This window comes from Adiantum capillus-veneris, chromosome 6 (assembly GCF_014529385.1).
Source record: "Adiantum capillus-veneris isolate H3 chromosome 6, ASM1452938v2, whole genome shotgun sequence".
NCBI classification, from domain to species: Eukaryota; Viridiplantae; Streptophyta; class Polypodiopsida; order Polypodiales; family Pteridaceae; genus Adiantum; species Adiantum capillus-veneris.
The window spans coordinates 127,415,542-127,440,544 of NC_140936.1; the positions used below are offsets into that span (position 1 = coordinate 127,415,542).

At 45.0% G+C, this 25,003-nt stretch overlaps 1 protein-coding gene and 1 pseudogene across 4 annotated transcripts in view; one reads left to right on the forward strand and one right to left on the reverse strand.

Annotated features, from left to right (window-relative positions):
• The window catches only part of PAS1 (FKBP-type peptidyl-prolyl cis-trans isomerase family protein), a 128,824-nt gene that overhangs the window by 18,859 nt on the left and 84,962 nt on the right, over window positions 1–25,003 (reverse strand). For all 4 annotated transcript variants that reach the window (XM_086514779.1, XM_086514778.1, XM_086514780.1 and 1 more), the window contains 3 exons: window positions 23,293–23,454; window positions 23,134–23,191; window positions 22,763–22,914 (listed from right to left, as the gene is read on the reverse strand). In XM_086514779.1, the coding sequence (XP_086370905.1) occupies window positions 22,763–22,914; window positions 23,134–23,191; window positions 23,293–23,454 (372 nt within the window). The remainder of the gene's footprint in view (window positions 1–22,762; window positions 22,915–23,133; window positions 23,192–23,292; window positions 23,455–25,003) is intronic.
• LOC147456246 (uncharacterized) lies at window positions 15,364–17,505 on the forward strand (annotated as a pseudogene).

Here is a 25,003-nt window from a genome sequence, read left to right on the forward strand (position 1 = left end):
AATGTCCGAGGGTCCTCTCTCTACTTAGTGCTCCCAAGCCAATCTAATGGAGAATGAAGCACTTGGCCTTCTAAAAGCAGTACATGAAAAGCTTCAGGTTCTCAAAAGCATCTGGTCCTCAAAAGTTGCCGACGTTGTCCTCCGTAAAACGAACTGCAGATCGTGGGATTCCGTACACTGTGCCACGTCAACATGTTTTCGGGAATTCCGGGAATCCTTACAGTGTCGCCACGTCAACAGGTCTTCGTGATTTACGCTCTTTGCTTTACTCTTAAGGGCTAGTGTGCCATGGGCCCATCGGATGGGACCCCATAAGTTGGAACAACTTGTAACATTTAAGTTTCTCAGTTTCACTAGGGTTTGTTCGACCACATGCTACGTCACCACTTTGTGGGAGGTAAAGTGAACGGCGGTTCTTAGTCAAGAACTATCCGGCATTGGATGTGAAGTGGATGGAGGAGGACCTAGAAGATACTCCTCGGATTTGGAACTTTACCTTGAGGCTTTTGGTCTAGCTTCGACTATTTCAAGAGTTCCCGATGATCAGCGGGTTGAATCTCGTGCAGCCCGGAACTACACAAGAGGGGAGTTACTCCGAACCTTTGTACAGATAACCATGATGGAATAAGGCCACTAATTTCCTCCGTGATTTCAAGGATACTGACGGGCTGATAGTATTTTGTTGAACCACCTTATGAAAGAAGTACTTCCAAGTGGGAATTCCGAAATGAATCTGTTACATGTGCTCTCTCACGTGAGTAGTGTTTTGAGTGCATGTTGAAAGACGAAAGGACTGCAGCATTTCGGTCTTGTTCTCCGGAGAGATGAGACGGACATGATAGTAACCAGATTTAGTGAATCAAGACATCTGCGAGAGATCAGTAAGCCAGACCTAGATGTGACTGCTAAATGGTTACAACGATCGAGATTTGTATCTGAGACCCTCGACAGAAATGTGATTGATTAGTGACCGATGTCTTTGTAAAAGTGCTGGATTGGAGTATGGTGCACAAGTACATAGAGTCAGTGTCTAATGAAGAAAGTTTCTATCCTTTGGCTTCTTTTGCAGTTGTAATCGAGGGCGATTACAATTCTTTCACGAGGGGGAAATGTCACAAAGTGATGACGTGTAACCGTCCCGTAGGGCGGTAGACTTAAGCTTTCACCCTACCTTTACTTAAACTTTACGACACAGAGGAACTTCACGAATCACGAATAAACCTGACTAGAATTAACACTTCAAACAAACAACGGTCTGGCAACTAGAGCGCTACCAAGCAGACAACGACACCCTATAGGCCCCAAAGACTGGCGCCCCTTTCGGTATTTCTTTATTCTTATTGTGAATAGACGATCCGAACACTTTCACCTAACTCTCACCAAGCTGTCCAAACATGTCCATGGCTGTAATTGCAGGTTTTTGACCCAATTTCACCAACATATTGACGCAAAAACCTCTGTAGGTCAAAAGTACATGTCAAGGACACTTTCCATTGCCATTTAGAAGCTTTCCAATGAGCTGCGGGTCAATTTCAGCATGCTGTAATTCCCTGTTCTGACACTGTCGGGTGCCCAAAGCCCTGTTTACGCATCCGAAGGCTTTCCCAAGGCTAACATGGCGATGTCCTGCACTTTAGGTGAGAAACCCTAAACCTGCAGAAAAACACAGCAACCTGTAATTTTCTGTTTTGGATCGTTTTGGGCGGAGTGAACACTTCTACGCATGTCTCGGGTGCTTCTGCACGCAATGGGACAAATCCCCTTTGAAAGGGACGAGTTTTCCTCTCCGTTTTCGCAATACTTCACAATGGAATTGTGCGTACCTGTGGGGGATTAATCCGATACCTGTTCAGAAGGCTCTTGCCTTGGCAAACACACATAAAACCCCCAAAACTGTACATGGTCATCTGAGAAGCCCAACTAATGGGGCATTACCATATGTGCAAAGGGGAGAGAGAGATGCGCGAGAGCAAATCGTCACGCTACATAAGGCAAGGGAGAAGGCAAGCTTTCTATTAAAGCTATGATCACCTGCACCCACTTCTAACACACACACACACACACACACACACACACTATAGGCTCAGTTATTCAAAAATCAGCCTCCTCTCTCAATTTGGGCGTCCCCTCTTCATGTTGAGTCTGGTAAATTTTCCTGGAGCCGCCACGTGTCCAGTTTGCCTCTTTTGAGTTAATTCCTACTACCCACCGACTAATAACATGTAGCAAGGGGGCCTGAATACTTTGAACTGAGCCTAGACACCCTTTTACTGCTCGGATTCAAGTGTCGACTGGCTACACAATGTCCGGCCCTTTGTGACTTCAAAAGGAGGGTCCCAAAATTTAAAGAAAAATCAAGGGAAAGAAACCAACAAATAAAGGTTAGTTGGTTGCCACAACCTCGTGACAACATGGCATGACCAACTGGCAGAGAAATGGCCGAGTGGACAAGAGAAACTGAACGGACTAACTCGAAGAACTTATGAAGCACCAGTGAAACCGGCCCGTGGGGCGGTAGGCGTTGGCTTTCACCCGAAATTCTTTACTTTAAACACACACACTGAGCACTTTGCAAAGGTAACCTGTAACGTGGATTAACACTTAATCACACACACGTCTCGGAAGCTAGAATGCTCCGAGCAGACACCGACAACCTGTAGGCCCCAAAATTGGCGCCCCTTTCGGTATTTCTTTATTCTTTATCAAAGGGAATAAAACCTGTGATCTCCCACAAGCTACCCCGCACAATCTAGACTAAGAAACACCTGTTCTGGCCCGATTTCGGCAACATAACTGTACTAGGACGCTTCACGGTCAGTATCCCCACACAATAGGTGACTTTCCCGACGCATACAGACACTTTGCAAAACCTGGCGAGAATCTGCAGCACGCTGAATTCTCTGTTTTCTGCCCCGAAAATGCGCCAGTTCACCTGTACAACGATCCCCTTGCGTCCCCAAACCTCCTGGGGGTATTTGGGTCCGTATGGGGCCGAAATCCTAAACCTGCAAAAATACACAGCAGGCTGTAATTCCCTGTTTTGGGCTCCATTTCGCGTGCCGGTCGCATCTGTAGCAAGACCTCGAGCTCCCGCACATGTAGGGCTACTTGCCCTTTGAATCGGACGAGATTTTTGGCGTGAAACCTCTCCGAATTCACCTGTACCTGCAGGGGATTAGCCGCTAGCTAATCCAGTACCTGTGCAAGAGGCTCTTGCCTCGGCAATCGCGCATGAACTCACATAACTGTACATTGGTCAAATGAAAAGCCCACTAGTGGGGCATAACATACTGCTCGTAGGGGAGAGAGAGGGCAGTGCGTAGCGTGCAAGGCATCACTCCTGGCACCACACTGTACATGAGAGGGAAAGGAAGCACTCCATAGCTCTTAACCTGTGATGACAGGTTCTCAATGAAGCATCCTCCCAGCATAAATTGAGCGCCCCCTCTTCTGCCCTTGACCTGTAATGCATCTGTGAACAAATAGATGCAAAAAGGGGAAGATTTCCATGGCTGCCAAAACCTGCGTATCGCTGAAAACGCAGCAAAACAGCCCTGTAAACACGCATCTGACGCCTTCCAATGCTGAAAATGAGCTCCTTGGACCTAGGCAAAGTCATGGGAAGCTAAAAAATGGAGAGAAATGGCTGAAAATCATAGTTAACAGCCTCCAAAACTTCTCCAGAAAGTCAATTACGAGCTCTCGAGTCTCTTCTCCCAAACTTGGTAAATTGACCGTAAAGTGCCACTTGGCACTCATGCATGCAATTTCCCCGCATTGGGCTTCTTGCTTAAAAATCTCTCAAAACTGGTGCATCAATTGACTTTGCAGCAAAGTACTAAAATGTTCCCCTTGTCATACCGGAGGTAATGATGCGAACACATTTCATGGCCCAAAATAGCAGTTTCCTAATTTTTAGGAGTTTCCTAATTTTTAGGAGATGCTTCCGTTGGGCTCCCACTGATCATCTGACCATCTATCCTCATTGGGACCGCATCCAAAAGTGCAATGTGGCCCAACTGTCGGATACTTTCTGTTGGTGATCCCACCTTGACTTTATGCCTTTATTGAGTTCACTTCCTAGTATCCACCAATTTGCTAAGTGCGACGAGGGGACCTACATGATCTTGAACTAAGTCTAGACATCCTTTTACTTTACGAGTTCCAGTGCCGACCAACTTTCCGTCTGCGGGTGAAACTACCGTTCATATTGGCCATACAATGTCCGACCATTTACAACTTCAAAAAGAGGGTCTCAAAAATTAAACAAAATTCATTGGAAAGAAACCAACAACGAAGGTTAGCAATTGCCACGTCCTCGTGACAACCGGCCGTGGGGTATGAAACCCTAAAAAACAAAAGCTTGAACCTTGAAAGAGATTTTCGCAAAATACGTTAACATGCTGACGTGGCAGATCGTACGGATGCTGACGTGGTAGGGCTATAAGGATTTTCGCATTTTGTGTTGCTGGTGCCATGTGGCAGGCTATATGTAACAGACTTGGACATTCCAAGTCGAGAATCTACCGCGACCACAAATAATCACTTCAAAACACTCACATTTCACAATTGATTCGACACTGGCCGTGGCGGAGTTCCGTGCCTAGAGATATTGGCACCAAAGACTGGCGCCCCTTTCAGTATTTCTTCTTGTATTAGTCTGCAACTCAAAGTACAAGCGAGTAGCCGGGACTCACTCTCAGACTCTGCGTTTTCAGATGCCCTGAGAAGTGAGAGCCCAAACTACTTATTTAAAGAGTTTACAAGGGATACTAAAAGCAGAGCCCAAAAGCTGAAAATCAAAAGCTTTTAGAATAAAGCAAAAGCCTTTTGTCTCTCTCTCTCTCTCTCTCTCTCTCTCTCTCTCTCTCTCTCTCTCTCTCTCGGAAATAAAGCAAAAGAGCTCTCTCTCTCTTTCCAATTTGCGTGGAATAAAGCAAAAGCAATCCAAAAAATCTGTCGTAAGACTGCCCGCCAAAAACACCGCAAAAAGCGGGTGTTCGTACAGCCTGCCACGTGTCACCTTTCCGCAATTGGCGCCGCAATTTTCGGGGCTGCCGTACAGCCAGCCACGTCAGCATTTAAGATCATTTCCGGGGTTGTCCAGTGCGGGAGGATGTGTGTGTATCGGGCAACCACGTCACTAGTTTGTGACATACCCCCCTCTTGAAAGCATTGTAATCGCCCTCGATTTGCCTGCAAAACAGACAAAAGCCATAAACTATCTTAGCAAACACTGATTGTTAGTATCGACGCACTAGGAACACACATCTAGCACATGTACCAATCGACAGTCACATCACACGACATCACAGGACGTCACTTCACATCACATGACAAATCACATTCAACATTCAACATTCATTCGGATCTCAGACCATGATTTATCGGCAATGCAATTAGCAACCGCATCTAGATCCACTCAAGACCTCATAGATGCCCGATTGACTAATCCCTATTGCAACCATGTCTATCGAGATCATTCAGACCAAAATGTTGCAATCATTTCGTCTATCAGTTCCTGCACTTAAACAAGTCAAGAACAAATCAGTTTCATATAATCCGGAATTCCATTTCATAAAGTCATACAGCAGAATACTGTCAGCTCTCAGTATCCTTGAAGCTCAAAGAGACATCAGTGACTCTAGTATTCAAAAAAATCGAAGCATCTGTTGACAAAGGAGCGGAGTAACTCCCCTCTTGTGCAACCCACTGCACCATATCTGCGACCAACCTGAATTCGGGGTTCCATTTGGAGTCGACTATGCTAAACCAAAAGGATCAAGGTAAAGGTTCACAATATGAGGAGTATCTGCTAGGTCCTCCTCCTCCATCCACTTTGCATCCAATGCACAATAGTTCTTGAAATTAACCAAGAACCGCCTAATCATTTTACCCTTATTCTTTCTATCCTATGTGCCAATATCTGTTCAGAAACGAGGATCTCCTCGTTTTCTTCCACTTTGGGTTGCTCATCAAGCTCCCCATCTTCGGGCACATCACCTTTAAAAGGTTTCAAACGACTCAACATGAAATGCATTGTGAATCCTCCAAGTGTTAGGCAGTTTCAGTCGGAAGGAGACATTATTTATCTTTTCGGAGATCTGGAAAGGTCCGTAGTATCGCATACTAAGCTTTGGGAAAAGCCTCTCCTTTCCAGTTTTCTTTCTCAAGCGTGCCTTCTCAAAACATAAGAGCACCCAATCATTCTCCTTCAATTTCAAATCGCGACGATGGCGATCTGTTGCCTTTTTTTGTCTTTCCTGATATTTCTGCAAAGCCTCGCGGACCTTGGCAAAAGCCGTGTCCAAGTCGCGCGTGTACTCATCACCTTCAAAAATCTTATCTTTCGTGCTTAAGAAGGGGGGAACCTTCGCAGCACCTTCAATAATCTCAGATAGCGCCTTTCCCGTCAAAGAGTGTATCGTGTTGTTATAGGCAAATTCCACCAAAGTTAGATACTTTTCCCATTGAGTCTTCTGATCTGAGATGTAAGACTTCAATAAATCTAAAACCACTGAATTCGCAATCTCAGATTGCCCGTTAGTCTGCGGGTGGAAAGATGATGAGAACTGCAACCGCGTGCCAATGTTCTCCCATATTGCCTTCTTCCAAAACAAACTCGTAAATTTGGGGTCCCTGTCGGAGATAATCGTCTCGGGCATGCCATGTAATCTAAAGATTTGGGCCACAAACAGTCTCGCTAAGTGATCCGGCTTGATTGTTTTCTTCACTGGAATGAAATGAGCCTGCTTGCTGAATTTGTCAATAACAGTCCAGAAACCATCGTGACCACTCTGTGTTCTCAGGAGATCAAAAATGAAATCCATTGCAATACTTTCCCAAGGGCGGGTGGGTATGGGCAAAGACTGTAACAATCCTTGTGCTTTATGCCCGTCAAACTTGACCTTCTGGCATACCAAGCAACTGTGCACAAACTCGTCCACATCCTTCTTGAGTCTCGGCCAAAAGAAGTATCTCTCTACCCCTTTCAAGGTGGTAGCAATGCCGCGGTGACCCGTAAAGGGCGGACAGTGACATTCGGTCATAACCTTTTTCCTCAACGGCTGTGTAATGCACAACATGGTTTTCCTCATCAAGTAGCCATCCCGAATGGAATATCCTGCTGCTGTCTCCCCATCCCGTATCTATGCGAAAATGTCTGCAAAATCTGTACCTGTGGCATATTGATCGACCGTATCCTCGAAGCTCCTATGACGAATCGCGGAAATAGCCAGAACCAACGGTTTCCGAGACAAAGCATCTGCCACCAAATTCTTCTGTCCCTGCACATGGACAATCTGGAAGTGAAACTGTGACAAGGTGTTTGCCCACCGCATCTGCTTTTTCGATAGCTGCTTCTGTGACAAGAAGTAGCGTAAACTCTGACGGTCTATAAAGACAGTAAAATCTGCTCCGAGTAGGTAGTGCCGCCATTGAGTAAGAGCATGGATAACTGCAAAAGCTCTTTCTCATAAATCTGTGCTGTCAATTCCGGCCTTGGGAACAATCGGCTCTCGTAAGCAACGACATGGCCTTCTTGCATCAAGACCGCACCCAGACTACGACCACAAGCATCACAATATACTTCAAATGACTTCTGCAAGTCCGGCAAAGTCAAAATTGGTCCCGTAGTCAATTTCTCTTTCAAAGTTTGAAAGGCAGTCACCTCTGTGGGTCCCCACGAGAAAGGGACTCCTTTCTCTGTTAAGATATGCAAAGGGGAAGCAACCTCTGCAAACTTTCTACTGACCCGCCTGTAGTACGAACACAATCCCAAGAAGCTTCTAACTTCATGGACATTCTGTTAAGTATGGAGCCTGATTTACCCCTTGTAATTTTCTGTATTAAAAACGTACATTTGTAAGGCCCCCATTATGAGAAGAAGCCATCATACGTGAAGAAAAATCACTTGCTGGAAACCAAAATTTTCACGGCCAATCGGAATATTCCTTTTCGCCGGAATATTATGGCCGGACGGCAGCCGAAAAGTGGTCAGAAAACGGCAGGTCGTTTAGTCAATTGGCCGGTGGCCGATTTCAAAGGAGGACTTGTTTTCTCAAGGGCGGCCACAAATGGGCAGATTGGAGGGTCCAATTTGGACTTATATACGCAAGGGCGGCTACACATGGCTGCCCTCTCTCATGAGAGGCAGCCCTTTTGGCCTATAAAAGTGTGAAGTTGATGCAACAAGGTAAGTGTGAGGTGGTGAGAGTGAAGCAAGGCGGGAGCTCTAATAAGGGTATAATCCCTTTGTAACCTACTTCTTGTTTGATGTACTAAAGCCATTAAGTGTCTGCTTTCCCGTGGATGTAACCCACATTGGGTGAACCACGTATATCATGTGTACTCTCTCTCTCTCTCTCTCTCTCTCTCTCTCTCTCTCTCTATATATATATATATATATATATATATATATATATATATATATATATATAATCTCTTGTGTGTGTAAATTATCTCTCTCCGATGTTGGCTTGTTGGCTTGAGACTCCGACTCCTTCTTCTTGGAACAGCAATCCTTCTTGACGTGGCTCTTCTTGCTGCAGCTTCAACATTCAAGAACTGACATTGTGCGTGACTTGCTCCGTCTTGAGCGGGTAAAGTAGAGCAAGATGCTCTAATTCTCACATTACACAATGTGTTTAATTCTTGGATAGTAGATTCCGGGGCTTCATTCCATGCAACACCACACAAGCAACATTTCCAAGCAAAGGTAATTTTAGGTATGTATACTTGGGAGATGATGAAGCTTGTAAAATTGTCGGCAAAGGTACAGTTTGTGTCAAAACTGCTAACGGAAATGAATGGAAGCTTATAGATGTTAGGCATGTTCCTTCTCTTCACAAAAATTTGATCTCTACAGGACAATTGGACGATGAAAGTCACAACATTGCATTCGGAAGCAAACAGTGGAAGATCTCAAAGGGATCTTTGGTGGTTGCCAAAGGAGAAAAGTCGGTACACTTTACTTGTGTACTGTTAGAACGAATTCTTCAAATTGTGCAATAGCTACGGAAGTCGACAGTGTGGTATAGCACTATCGGCTTAGGCATATAAGTACCAAAGGAATGCAAATCCTTCACAAAGAAGCTTCTACCAGGTTTAAAAGAAGTGGACTTAGAGTTCTGTGGAGATTGTGTTTATGGTAAACAAAAGAGCATAAAATTTCAAAAATCAGGAAATGAAAGAAAAAATTAAGAACTTGAGTTGGTTCATTCTGATGTTTGGGGTCTTGCAAGTACACCATCACTTAGTGGCTCATTGTATTATGTAACATTCATAGACGATGCAGCTAGGAAAACATGGGTTTATGTCATGAAGAATAAATCCGATGTATTTTCCATATTTCGAAGGTGGAAAGCCTTTGTGGAGAATGAAGTAGGTACCAAGGTTAAATGCCTCAGATCCGACAATGGAGGTGAATATTACAGCCAAGCTTTTGAAAGCTTTTGTGCTAGCAATGGTATTCGGAGGCAAAAGACAACCCCAAGGACACCTCAACAAAATGGGATTTCAGAAAGGATGAATAGCACAATCATGGAGCGAGCATGAAGCATGTGGCTGTATGCAAGCCTACCGCTTGAGCTTTGGGCGGAAGCTGTAAGTACGTCTGTATACTTAATCAACCAATCACCCTCAACGGCATTGGATGGGGAAGTTCCAGAAGAGGCATAGACAGGTAAACTCGTGAATTATCCATTTCTCAAAGTGTTTGGGTGTGAGGCTTTCATGCACATAGATAAAAGCCTAAGATCAAAGCTAGATGCAAAGTCCAAAAAGTGTTTCTTCATTGGCTATGGAGAAGGTGACTTTGGGTATCGCCTATGGAATCCTGAAGATGGTAAAATCTTTAGGAGTAGGGATATTTTGGAGAAACTGATATTTTTCTAGAAGGGTGTGTTGATGTAGATATGGCAGGTGACAAAGACACTCGAAGGAGCACTACTGGCTATGTCTTCATGGTTGGAAACACAGCAGTAAGCTAAGCTTCAAAGCTGCAGAAAGAGGTCTCACTTTCTACCACGGAAGCAGAGTATGTAGCAATGACAGAGGCAAGCAAAGAAATTATGTGGCTTCATAGATTCTTAGAAGAGCTTGGATTTAAACAAGACAATTGTGTTTTGTATAGTGATAGCCAAAGCGCTATCTATCTTGCGAAGAACTCAGCCTTTCATTCAAGGACAAAGCACATTGAGGTAAGATATCACTTCATACGCACTCTTTTGAAAGAGGGACAACTAAAACTAGGAAACGTATATACAAGTGAAAATCCTGCAGACATGTTTACAAAGGTGGTCAATAAGGAGAAGTGAGCTTTTGCTCATCTTCAATTGACATTCAAGGATAAGAAGCCAGGATGGAAAGCAGTCACAGGTTTGGTTTGGTTTGGAGACCAATCTCCAAGTGGGAGATTGTTAAGTATGGAGCCTGATTTACCCCTTGTAATTTTTTGTATTAAAAACGCACATTTATAAGGCCCCCATTATGAGAAGAAGCCATCGTACGTGAAGAAAAATCACTCGCTGAAAAACAAAATCACTCGCCGGAAACCAAAGTTTTCACGGCTAGTCGAAATATTCCTTTTCGTCGGATTATTATCGCCGGACAGCGGCCGAAAAGTGGTCGGAAAACGGCCGGTCGTTTTGTCGGTTGACCGGTGGCAAGTGGTCGGAAGTCAATGGCCGGTGGCCGATTTCAAAGGAGGACTTATCTTCTCAAGGGCGGCCACACATGGGTGGATTGGAGGGTCCAATTAGGACTTATCTACACATGGTTGCCTCTCTCATGAGAGACAGCTCTTTTGGCCTATAAAAGGAGGCCATTTCTACACACATTTCATAGTGTGAAGTTGATGCAACAAGGTGGGTGTGAGGTGGTGAGAGTGAAGCAAGGCGGAAGCTCTATTAAAGGTATAATCCCTTTGTAACCTACATCTTGTTTGAAGCACTAAAGCCATTAAGTGGCTGCTTTCCCGTGGATGTAGCCCAGATTGGGTGAACCACGTATATCGTCTCTCTCTCTCTCTCTCTCTCTCTCTCTCTCTCTCTCTCTCTCTCTCTCTCTCTCTCTACTCTATAATCTCTTGTGTGTATAAATTCTCTCTCTCCATTAAGTAACCTACTCAATTATCTACTTAGCTACGTCATATTTCCTAACACATTCTTCAAATTGTGATCCCGTAATGCCTGAAAGACCTGAAGAAAATGTACTCTACATTCTGCCTCATCCTTGGAGAAAACAATGATGTCGTCAAAGAAAGTACCAATGAATAGTCCATACTCTCGAAAAACCATGTCCATCATCCGGTTAAATGTCGCAGGAGCATTGGTTAGGCCAAAAGGCATCACCCAAAACTCAAATAACCCAAAAGTCGTCCAAAAGGCTGTCTTGTAGACGTCTCCCGGGGCGATTCGGATCTGATGATATCCACTTTTCAAGTCGATCTTGCTAAAGCACGAGGATCCCTGAAGTCGGTCAAGTATATCACCGATTCTAGGAATCGGAAATCTGTTCTTGATGGTGATGTTGTTGAGAGCTCTATAATCGATGCACATTCTCCAAGATCTATCTTTCTTCAAAAACAGCAACACTGGAGAGCAGTATGGTGAAGTACTAGGCTGGACAAGACCCTTTTCCAAGAGGTCTTTCACTTGGTTCACAATCTCTTCGTTTTGGGCTCGGCTCACACGGTAAGGTGGCCGGTTCGGTGGTGTGCTTCTAGGTATCATATCAACGGTATGATCTTCATGACGAGCTGGTGGTAACTCTCCTGGCAGGCCCTTTGAGAAGCAATCATAATGAGTGTGGAGAAAATCTTGGCGTTCTTTATGAAGTTCAGACATATTTATCCTATCCTCATCACTTAACTCTTTCAAAAAGATCAAGTAAACAAACAGACTGGATTTCATTAATTTGGAAATGGCCGAAGCCGATACAATAGGGACAGACTCGCCCTTAAGTTTTACATCGAGTACAATGGTTCTGCCCTTCTTTGTGGTCAAAGTCGCTTTCCTCGCCCGATAGTCGACCATGCCGTTGTTCTTGTGGTACCAGGGAATTCTCAAGAGAACATCACAACCTTCCAAAGGCATTATGTAAAAGTCCTCATGCCCCAAATACCCCTGACAATGCAACCAAAGTTTGCCAATGACAGGTGTAATGGCTACGTCCCTACCGGGTGCCCCTAGAACTGCCTCTGCAAGTGGTCCTATCCGATTAGGAGTCATCTCGAGCCGTGCCGCCAATTTCGGTGAAATGAAGTTTGCCTTGGCTCCTCCATCAAAGAAAATCAAGGCTTCTTGGTCTTTCACTTTGCCCCAAGCTCGGCAAAGTTCAGTACTCTCGTCCATCGTGCTGGGATTAGTACCCACGCAATCTGGAACCAGTCCTGTTCTCATATTGCCTTTTCTTCAACGTTCCTCAGCTGTTCTCGAACTCTCAAGCCTTTCATTGTCCTTGTCGTTTTGTTCTTTCTGTGCCTTTTTAGGGCACTTCGCGGAGATATGCCAAGTTTCCCCGCATCCAAAGCACTTTCCCTCCTTTATGTAGCCCGCCCTCTCTTGAGGAGTAAGTTTGGGTCATGCATCCGTTTCTTTCTTTTCTGGATTGCTCTTCCTCTTTCTACTTTCATTTGTCGAAGTCTGTTCAGCCCACTTTCATTTGTCGAAGTCTGTTCGGCCCTTTGCATCATGATCTCATCTGTGGGGTAGGTCAAACTGCCTGAGTGAATGGCAAAACCCCGTTTCGCATGACTCATCAACTCCTGAATGGAAACTGACTTTTGTTCCAAGCAATGATCTCAGATCTCTGTAGGAAGACCCAAGGTAAACCGCTCAATCTGTTCCTTGAACGAGATCTTCTTAAATGAAGAGGCGGGTAGAAAAGAGCTCTAGAATCTCTCGCAATAAGCGTCCACTGTGTCCTTCTTGGTCATCCGTAGATGGTTCTAAGCAGTTCGTATGTCGCGTTTTTACTCTCGAGTCAGCCAAGAAGAAATAAAAAGCCTTTTGAATTTCAGCCATTTAATTCGCGCTGTCTTGTTTAATAGAAGCGTGGACCGGCAACTCTCCGAATCTTAGAGTGCTCTCCGAATCTTAGAGTGCTCTGAGTAACGCCCTTCTGAGAAAGCTATATCAAACTGCCATATAAAAGACAAATCCTTCGAAGCATCTCTATAACCAGAAAACGTGTCAAATTTAATTGACTGTCCAATTTCTTAAACTCTCGAACTTTCTTGCTTTTGTCTTCCAGAAAGTCATGCTGGCTGGCTTTATAAAAATCTTCTTCTTTGCATAAAAGTAGTTGTCGTCAGAGTCCGAACTATCTGAAGGCGAGTCCTCTGTAGAACTGTCAACCACGGGACGAGATTTAGGCTTCTTTGCATTTTTCTTGCCCTTTGCAAAGCGTTGCTTTTTGCTTCTCTTTCTCCCTTTTCTGTCTTCTTAGCTCCAGTCAAAGGAGCTAGAAGAACTCGCAGAAGAAGAAGAAGAAGAAGAAAAACTAGGTACTCCTTCAAATCGAACACGCTTCTTCTGCTTTCTTGCCGTTCAAATGTAGACTGACGACCCAAATAACCCGGGAAGTTAGCGCCTTTCTTCTGCTTTTTGTCATGCTTTTTAGCTTTGTTCTGCGCGTCAAAAAGCTTAGCAATTCGTGCATCAACCACCTCTTCTAATTCTTGCTCTGTGTACATCCTCAGAGTAGGAGGTTCCTTCAGGGCCGGTTTGAGGGGTGGCTCTGTGGTCTGCCGCCACTCTGCATGCACCTCATCGAAAGAAGTCTGGCTCATAAATTTTGCAAATTTCAAGTCCTTCGCAAAATTAAGCATCATCTTTATTGCATCGCCGATCAATCGTCGATGCTCCATCTCTTCGAGCTCCGCCTGAGTAGGCCGAGGTGGACCGTACTCCTCACGTGAATCTTCGTTGTGATCTCTTCCCACATCTCCGGATGCAAAGGAAGTCGACTGATCTTTGCCTGAAGCCATAAGTGCCACTGTAATAGACTTGGACACTCCAAGTCGAGAATCTACCGCGACACCACAAATAATCACTTCAAAACAGTTCACAGTTTACAATTGATTCGACACTGGCCCGGCGGAGTTCCGTGCCTAGAGATATTGGCCCCAAAGACTGGCGCCCCTTTTGGTATCTCTTTTTGTATTAATCTGCAACTCAAAGTACAAGCGAGTAGCCGGGACTCACTCTCAGACTCTGCGTCCAGATGCTTTGAGAAGTGAGAGCCCAAACTACTTATTTAAAGAGTTTACAAGGGATGCTAAAAGCAGAGCCCAAAAGCTGAAAATCAAAAGCTTTTAGAATAAAGCAAAAGCCTTCTGTCTCTCACAAGCTCTCTCTCTCTCTCTCTCTCTCTCTCTTGAGAGGAAACAAAGCAAAAGAGTTCTCTCTCTCTCTCTCTTTCCAATTTGCGTGGAATAAAGCAAAAGCAATCCCCAAAATCTGCCGTAAGATTGCCCGCCAAAAACGCCGCAAAAAGCGGGTGTCCGTACAGCCTGCCACGTGTCAGCTTTCCGCAATTGGCGCCGCAATTTCCGGGGCTGCCGTACAGCCAGCCACGTCAGCATTTTAGATCATTTCCGGGGTTGTCCATTGCGGGGAGGATGTGTGTGTACCGGGCAACCACGCCACCAGTTTGTGACACTATACGGATTTCCGCAAATTACGTTGGCTGCTTTTGGGAGTCTTCAGCGCTAGCTTTTGAGAGCAAATGCTTTTTGGGAAAAAGTGCTTTTGAACTGATTGCTTCTGGGGCTCTGCTTTTGGGCATCCCTTGTACTGTTTATAAGAGCCCTTGCGGCCTCACTTTGCAGAGCATCTAGACATAGAATATGAGAGCAGAGGTCTCTCGGGAGTTGTACTTTTCAATGATCAATGATAAAGAAATACTGAAAGGGGCGCCAATCTTTGGGGCCAATGCTTCTGGGCGCAAAACTCCGCCATGCCGTGTCGACTCTCTCTCCCTCTCTCTATTAAAGTTCAGTGATTTTGAAGTTTCTATTCGTGTGTTGCTATTGATTTCTCGCTTGGGGTGTCCAAGCCTGCTACAACACGTGCTGTTTCATGGTGCTCTAGACTTCAGAGAATAGTTGCACTCTACTATTGAAGCTGAATATATTTCAGAATATATTTCAGTCACTGAGGCTTTCAAAGAAGCCATATGGTTAGCCCGCCTACTCAATGAGCTTGAATTCCCTAATGACACGCCAATTGTTATAGCCAAAGTGCAGTCTGTTTGGCTAAATATGCCATGTTTCAAGATGTTTCATGGCGTATCAAACATATTCATGTGCTTGTACCATTTATCTGTTAATGATGGTTTGGTCTCATTGATCAAAATCAATACACATTAAAACCCTACAGTGCACAGCATGAGCATTGCCTACGGATGGTGGGAGTGACATAGCTTAAAGGCGACTCTTTGGGCCTTTAAGTTACCTGCAGACCGTTTCCATTGTGTAGCTCTGATCGGAAGACACCGTTGCCCAATCTCACCCAACCTCGTTTCTTGGCGGCTCGAAGAAGGCGAAATTCAGCCATCCATAATGGAAGAATTGAATACCATGAGAGAAGAAATACGGTTTATCAAGGAAGATGAGGAGAAGAAGTCATGGGCCGCGGTCATCTCGCAACACAAAAGAAAGTAGAAGAGGCCGAAAAATGGATTGAGGTCACCAAGAAAGGGAAAGGTAAGGAAGCTTCTTGTATACCCACTCTTATAAACATGACCCTCGAAGAGGAACAAAGGAGGAGGATGCGGACACTACATGTGAGGGTAACTGGCCTCAAGGACATAAACAATGTGGAAAAAGAGGTCACACTCCTCACATCCATGATGGGGGTGGACAAGCCTTCACACACAAAGGCATGGAGAGTGGGCAAGAAGAGTGGTGGCTCGGGAGAATCTTCAAAAGAGAGAGCTCTCATACTACGCTTCCCCTCCTTGGAAGAGGAGAAGAAATTTCTGAAAAAGAGGCCTACTCTCAAGAAGATAGGTATTTTCCTAGGTGATGATCTCACTCTCTCACAGCTTGCGTGTATGAGAGAGGTAATGCCAGAGATTACGGCGGCAAGGGAGAAGGGAAAGACGGCCTTTTACAGAGATGGTCGGGTGGTGATTGTAGAGCGGCACAATACATGATGGTGTGAGACATATGGGACCACACTGAAGATGGCTACTTGGAATTGTAATGAATCTATGAGGTTGGATGTTGGTGCCTTTGAGGATAGTTTCAGAGAGAGGGACATTGTTTTCTTCTCAAAGACTCATCAGGCCCCTCGACAGTTTATGCCACATGTGGTGGGATACAGATGGGAGACAGCCCACAGGACAGTCGCGAGATCTGAGCATGGGAGTAGAGGTTCAGGAGGAGGAGTAGTGCTCTTTAGGGAGAAGTTACAGCCACTATTACATATTGTACGGAGAGATGATCATGCTAGATACATGTGGGTGAGGTTGAGAGCTGACACAGGCCGATTTCTATACATTGCCATATGTTACTTCCCCCCTAGTACGTCAGTATATGCTGCACCCAAAGGGCAATCGCCTTTCTCTTTATTAGATGACGATATATGGGAGTTTTCTAGGGATGGTGATATCATCCTCCTAGGGGACTTCAATGCCCGAACGGGTAACTCTCAGACAGTCTTCTACAACACTTTAGATGAGATGCTTAGAGAGCTGGATTTGGGTGACTTGGGGCTTGATAGATGCTCACATGATAGAGAGCAAACGGAGTATGGGAGATACCTCACGGAGATGACAACCACACATGGGTTAGCCATACTTAATGGCTTACAGTGATTTCCTAGAGCAACCAGCTTCACATGCTTTCCAGACAAACACGGGGCCAGTACAATGGACTATGTTATGGCACAGCCGAGCTTTATTCATTGTATTCAAGATTTCATAGTGGGAGCTAGACCAGTGGGTGTAGCAGTGGATCATGCTCTTTTGACATTGTCCATTTCATTTCAGTATAGTACAGCCCAGACATCAGGGGGCAGGTCACATACCCGTTATACATTTACACCAGAGACTGACTCGATTTATACAGAGGAGATCTATAGCTGTCTATGCACACCTAGTCCTGGTCTCTCAGTGGAGGAGTGCACCACTTTACTGACTGAGACACTACATGGTGCAGCATCAGAGGCATACCCACACACTCAACGGGGTCGGAGGCGACATTCTGGGAGCATGCCCCAGAATAGTTGGTATGATGAGGAGTGCAGAGAGATGAGAGCCCAGCTCCAGAGAGATCTTCTTTTAGGAGTCATCACTTACAGACAGTCTCCGATTGCTTCCCGGCGCTGCGACGGAAGAAACGAGCTTATTTGGCCCAGATGGAGCAAGGCTTGTATCAGTTGTTCTTGAGTAGAGACTCAAGAGAGGCATGGCGATTCTTTCATGAGCACTCCCCTCCCCCCGTGATTACTTCTCCTAATGTGTGGGGCTAGTATGCGACATCGTTATATACAGTTCCTGGACAGGACCCCCTTCCAGATCCTACAGAGCAATGCCCACCTACCAGCACCTTCTTTACCAATGAGATGGTAAAGAGAGCCATTGACAAGATGAGGACCAGCAAGGCATATGATCATGATGGTCTAGTAGCAGAGCACTTTATACATGCTAGAGATATGCTGGTAGAGGTTCTTGGAGTGTTGTTCAATCATGCCATGTGTGAGGGGTTACCTGAGACTTGGAGGTTGCCTACTATTGTGCATATCTTCAAGGCAGGTGATCCTACAAAGCCTGGGAATTACCGCACTATTATGGTTGGGCACACATTGGCAGGGTTGTATGCATCCATTCTTGAGCAGCAATTGAGTAATTGGGCAGAGGGTGAGGGTGTACAAGCAAAGGGCCAGGCCGGTTTTAGGAGGGGTTTTTCCACTCTTGATCATATTCTGACAATCAAAGCCATCATTGAGGACGACAGGTCACATGGGAGACGGATTTATTGTAGCTTTGTGGATTTCCGCAAAGCATTTGACATGGTACCGAGAGCTCGATTGATGCGCAGACTGTAAGAGATGGGGGCGCCCATAGTGTTGATTTAGGGGATTATGGCTCTATACAGATCAATGATTGGACATGTATGCACCTCGGAGGGGATATCTGATTTAGTTCACTCCACCATTGGGGTGAAACATGGTTGCCCATTGTCTCCTACTCTATTTGGTATGTATGTTGATGAGGTGTCTAATTACATTGACAGAGAGGGTGATAGAGGTGCCCAGCTCGCAGGGACGTGGCTCCCATTGTTGTTATATGTTAATGATATTGTTTTGATCTCTGACTCACCAGAGGGTATCCAGCGACAGTTGGATGCATTACACAGCTTTGCAGAGGATGGTGAATTGTTTGTAAACCTTGGTAAAACCAAGGTTATGGTGTTTAACACCACACCACAGTGGATCAGGATATCAGCACCGACTTTCACATATGGTCAGGAGATTGTGGAGTATACACATGCATAAACTTACCTTGGGTTTGTCTTCACTGGGCCGAGGTTTTCTTTGGGGAGAGCAGCAGAGCCTAGACTGAGTAAAGCTTATGCGGCCTTGGGAGGCTTGGAGAGGATGTGTTCGCAGGTTCAGTTCCAAGAGCCTCGGACAAAGTTATGGCTCCTTGATACTTTAGTAGCCTCAGCCATGTTGTATGCGATGCAGATATGGGTACCTTCTGTAGGCCAAGATGGTTGGAGACGTATGGAGAGGCCCTTGGTATCTATGATTTCTTGACTGATGAGAGCCAAGGCCTCCGTACCCCACGCTATCATTTGAGCAGAGCTAGCTGCCCCTCCTATGGAGATTGAGGCGCTTACCAGATCAGTCTCCTTTGTGCACAGCTTGTGGGACACTACTAGAGACAGATATGCTAGATTGGCCCTTGAGTCTTCCAGACAATTAGCTCTTCAGGGGAACACTTCTGGTATGCACAGATGACATCATGGTTTCAGATGCATGGCTTCACCATGGACAGGCTGCCCCCTTTCCAGTACTCTCTTCAGACACCCTCGATGTCTCTTACACGGGTGGAGATTACTAGACTCATTCGTCAGGACCTGATCCAGTTGGATATCAGGAGGACATGGATAGAGCCGCCACAGGAGTTGGGCATGAAGATGGCTTTCTATAGAGAGCATCTTCTCCACCTCACAAGAGATGGGTTTGTGATTCGACCCAGCTACATGGATACACATATGTCTCATGGTTTGCGGTGTGCCATTGGTCAGATACGCACGTTGTCACATCAGCTGGAGATTGAGACTGTAGATTCAGAGGGATACCAGCAAACAACAGGATATGCCGTTTATGCCAGCTAGAGCCAGAGACAAAGCTACATTACAAATGTCATTGCACAGTGTACTATGAGATTCGGGACCGTTTCCACTGCTTATTCAGAGACGGTTTCGGTCCTTTCTCTAGGGTCATGAGTTATGAGGATCAGAGATGTCTTGGGCTATATCTACTTGAGTTACACAGATATAGAGACACTTTACTGGGGAGAGCTAGAGAGAGACAGTCTCAGAGACGGATTACAGATTTCTTTTCACTAGATATGGGATAGCTCGAGGAGCAGCCACCACTACAGAGCTGCGTCCACACTCATTCGACCACTACCGGCACTCTCATCGACCGGGCATTGGAGCTACGGAGATCCAAACGGCCACGATTGAGGAGAGGGGCTACACAGCATCGATGGAGACTACAGCAGAGGATTCGAGCCATACTCTCTCGACATCTAGAGTGCAGATGAGGATGGATTCTAGTAGTGGTAGTAGTATTTTTGTTCTAGCCTTTTTGTACCCAGACATGGTATCAGATTCACAATTTTATAACAGTTTGGTCTCACACGTCATTTTGGCCTTTTGAAGACGTTAATATAACATTTCATCTCTCTCTCTCTCTCTCTCTCTCTCTCTCTCTCTCTCTCTCTCTCTCTCTCTCTCTCTCTCTCTCTCTCTCTCTCTCTCTCTCTCTCTCTCTCTCTCTCTCTCTCTCTCTCTCTCTCTCTCTCTCTCTCTCATGGTTTGAGATGTGCTCTTGGTCAGATTCGTACATCCTCACACCAGCTGGAAATTGAATTTGGCAGATTTAGGGGAATCCCACCTGAGAGCAGAATTTGCAAGTTATGCGGAATGAAGCCGGAGACAGAATTACACTACATATGCCATTGCACCCTATACTATGAGATACGTGGGCGTTTCCATTGCCTATTTAAAGAAGGCTTTGGACCTCTAGATAGAGTCATGCAATACCAAGATCAAAGATGCTTAGGCTTGTACCTACTGGAACTACATCGGCACAAGGATAATCTAATGAGAAGACAAAGAGCACTACAGCCTCATAGGCAGATCACAGATTTCTTCGGATTGAGAGAAGCAGGAGTGGAAGGTGAAGCAAGAGGCCAACAGCCTGCACAAAGGAGTACCCACATTCATACCAAAGGCACCCTCATTGACAGGGCGATTGAGCTTAGGAAATCGAGACAACCACGACCGAGATGCAGAAGCACACTTCACCGGAGGAGACTACAACAAAGGATTAGAAGCATTCTAGCCAGACACCCAGAATGCTCCTAAGAAGTTTATTTAATACTTTGTATTTAGTTTTCACATTTATTTTCACACTCACACTTAGTACTTTAGTACTAAGGTACCCAGACATTGTAACAGATTCACCACTTTTGTATCAGTTTGGTCTCATAGGTCATTCTAGCCTTTTGAAGACGTTAATATAACATTCATTTCATTTCATTTCTCTCTCTCTCTCTCTCTCTCTCTCTCTCTCTCTCTCTCTCTCTCTCTCTCTCTCTCTCTCTCTCTCTCTCTCTCTCTCTCGCATGGGTTCAGGCGCATGGGTTCAGCATAGACAGGCTGCCACCATTCCAGTATGCATTGGATGCACCATCTCTCATTCTTACACAGTCAGAGATCACCAAGCTCATTCGCCAAGACCTGACCCAACTAGACACCAGGAGGACATGGATACAACTAGCACAAGAACTGGGCACAAAGATGGCTTTCTACAGAGACTTCTCCAGCTTATGGAAGATGGTTTTGTGATGAGACCCAGATACATGGATACCCACCTGTCTCATGGGATACGGTGTGCTATTGGCCAGTTACGCACATCGTCTCACCAGCTGCGGATTGAAACCGGGAGATATAGCGGAGTACCAGCAGAGGCCAGGACATGCCCCTTGTGTGACATGGAACCTGAGACAGAGCTGCATTATACATGCCGCTGCCCCGTGTACTACAAAATACAAGGCCGCTTCCATTGCTTGTTCAGAGAGGGTTTTGGACCACTCTCAAGAGTAATGGGATACGAAGATCAAAGATGCCTGGGTCTGTTCTTGTTCGCGCTGCGCAGACACAGAGAGAGCCTGATGAATGGCGAGGCTAACCAGTCTCAAAGACGGATTACAGACTTCTTCAGAGCAGACACAGGACAGCCGCAAGAGCCACTCCCACAGCAGAGCTCCCCCCCCCCCGTCTCACACCAGAGGCACATTGATTGACCGAGCGATTGAACTAGGGAAATCCAGGCGCCCACAATTGCGCAGGACTACACAGCATCGACAGAGGCTACGTCAAAAGATTCAGAGCACGCTGGCCAGGCATGCACAACTCCGGGTCAGACTACTAACCATGGAGGAAATTGATGAGATCCGCCAACGACTGATGCTAGATCTTTTGTGATTCAGCTATCCCAACTAGCCGCCCATTCTTGCTTAGTTTTTCGGCTTAGCTCACATCGACCTATCTAGAATCCTATAATATATATCTTTGTTTTGTACTGTTGATTAGGTTATTTTGTTACTCTGACTTTGTATCAGATCCACCACCTTGTAACTTTCTGGTCTCATAGGTCACTATGGCCTTTTGAAGACGTTAATATAACATTTCATCTCTCTCTCTCTCTCTCTCTCTCTCTCTCTCTCTCTCTCTCTCTCTCTCTCTCTCTCTCTCTCTCGTACAGATGAGGACGGATTCATCACCCATTATATCAATTGGGCACCCATTGTATCAGTGGTCACACATACCCAACACAGTTCCAGCTAGTATCACTTCTAGATTCATAATAGTATCTCTTCTTTTGTACCCAGACATGGTATCAGATTCACAATTTTGTAATGGAATGGTCTCATAAATTTGGCCCTTCGAAGTCGTTAATATATCATTTCATTACATTTCATTTCTATCTCACAACAATAGTCACATTCCCTAGGTGTTGAGTGCAATATCCTTAGCCATTCCCCAAAGGAATCATATATTTTTCAAAAGTAGAGCCACTAGGTCTCCACAATCTCGAAAAAATAAAAAGCCTTTCAAAAGATGTTAAGTGCATAAGTGCAGGGTGAGTTTAGGAAATGAAAAAACCTATGAAAGTGGAGAGTCAAAAGACTTTTTGTGTCCATATAAAGAGATGGTCGAGTGCACATTGATACATTTTGTGTTTTTCTTTTTCTTATTTTCCCTTTAGGGCTTTCTTCACTTTAGAGTGCCCTTGCACTATACACTATATAGGTAGTGAATATATTTTCTTTAAAGCCATTAGGAGATAGGTATGGATTCATTTTATATGATTATGACGATAAAACACATTCATTTTATAATAAGGTAGAAGAGGCCAATGATGGAGAATACTTCAGACTATTTAAAATGCTTGATTTAAGTCAAAGAAATAGGACCCAGCACATGAAGCGATTATGACATGAGACTTACAAGGCCTTCATCGGATCCAAAAACAACAGGTTCACCCCCTTCATTATCTTTCCGAGAATCAAAAAATATCAAGCCACCAGCTCTAGGGAGATACCCTTTGTAATGAATGCGCAATACACAATCCTGTAATGGACAGTCCATGGGAAATTCACCTGCCCACATTACACGGTTAATAGAACAATGTCATAATGTAGCGCAAACTTCCAGAGTAAGGGTAGCTTTAACTTGAGATGCCAAGAGGCCTGAAGTCACAGGAGCAAAGCAACAGACATGGTTTGCAGAAGACAAAGTCTATATAGGCTCAAACACTTCATACTCAATGCAAAAGCATAAGTGGAGGATTTCAACAGAAGATTCTTACGCTGACATACCTCTGCCATCTTGTATGCGACGTTTAACAACTCGACCATCACCAACCACATCCCTCACCTGTTATTAAGCCAAACCAAGAGATGTCAGCAATTTAAGCTTCCTGTGATTGTAGCCATGGGTGGAGGCAGGTAAATTGTCAACACTTTTCTTGAACTGACCTGAATGATTTGTACAATTTCAACTTCAAACTGTATTTCTTCTACATCCGTGGGAAGGTTTGGGATTGAAGATGCGTCTGTCAGATGGGCTCCACACACATAAATAAGTGATTTCTCCTTCCTTGTCATGGTGCTGATTCCTAACTCAAGCCCAGTAGGCACCTGGATACAAGGCATTTCAGCTTGAATTCAGGCTATAAACTCATCAAGCTATTAAATTGATATGTATGCATGCACGCATTTGTATGTTCCAACTCAGAATGTGAAAGTGAAGTGACAGCCAGGGAAAGAATGTGTGTGTTCCCTTGAGGGCCTTTCTACCTGGCCCTTAGCTAGCAGTTTGTGTCGTTTAGAGAAGGCATATGCGCAATTCCCCCATGCCTTTTGAGTCAACCAATCGCTGTTTGATGAATCTAGATTGAGGAGCCATGAGGCTACAGAATCACTCTCTTTCTATGTATGTTACAAGACATTGAGCCTATTATGATATGTACCAAATCATGTGTGGGCTTGAGACCACCAATCTTGTATGGTTCTTGAGGCTGTGCCTGGTATATGTGTGTACATTCATGCCAGGTTGATGCCATTTACATTCTCTGTTGTTACATATGGTGTCAGAGCTTTCAGTTACAATGAAGCAAGCAGAAAGCATATTGTTTGATGGACATTGGTCGAAACAAAGACTGCATAAAATTTTGCTCAATTGGAATGGTTGATACGCAAACAAAGTAGTGAAGTAGTGAATTCGTAGAGAGTGATGTGCAGATCTTAGCGAAGCTGAAGATGCCTATCAAAAATTACTGAATAATGTAAAAAGCACACAGCATGCGAAGCGAGTGAATAGTCATGAATCGGTTATGGCAGCCAATTGTCTGTTTGATGAGCGCGATCTGGATGCAGAAAGATACCAGATGCAAGTAGATAAAGACTGAATGAATGATCAAAAAGCTGAATGGTAAGCAGTTCGTTCAGCATGGATGAGACTTGAAAAGCCAAGATCCTAACACACAAATGCTTATGATAAGTGCCAGCAAGAGCAGAAGTCAAATGCACTGCATGAGAAGTTAACCGAGTTGAAATTGCAATTGGCTTGCAGAAGACAACGCCAGCATACGTTGTGAGCGGGATGAAAACACACACAGCGCCTCTATAACGACCCGACACACACTCTTGGGAAGATATACACACACACTATGGGGCACCACTCGGCTTAGACAACACACCTGGCCGAGACAGGGAACACACCTCTGGAGTGAGAGGAGAGAGACTATCCACTTGCCCACTCCACACAGACACTCACACACACACACACACCCAACAAACTCAGCTCAAAAGAGGAGAATTTCTGATGTTTAGATACAATTGAGCTTGGGCCAACACCAATGGGGCAAATAGCTCACACAATATGGGTAAAATAAGCCAGATACAATCACAAACTAGAGCAGAAACTTCGCTCATAGGAGAAACTTACACAGAAAAACAGCAGGAAAAGAGTGAGGAATTTGGCAAAATGGACAGCGCCATCGCGTCCGGAACGGCCCAAAACCCCAGTCTACAATGTCAAAGTGCTCAAATCCGACCTCGGATGAGCAGTTTACGGCCAAAACAGGCTCCAAAAACACCAAAAACACACCTGCGGCTGTTCCTCCTCTCTTCTCCACGTTTTTTCTGGTCTTCTCTCTGTTTTTTCAGTTCCCACACTTAGATTTAT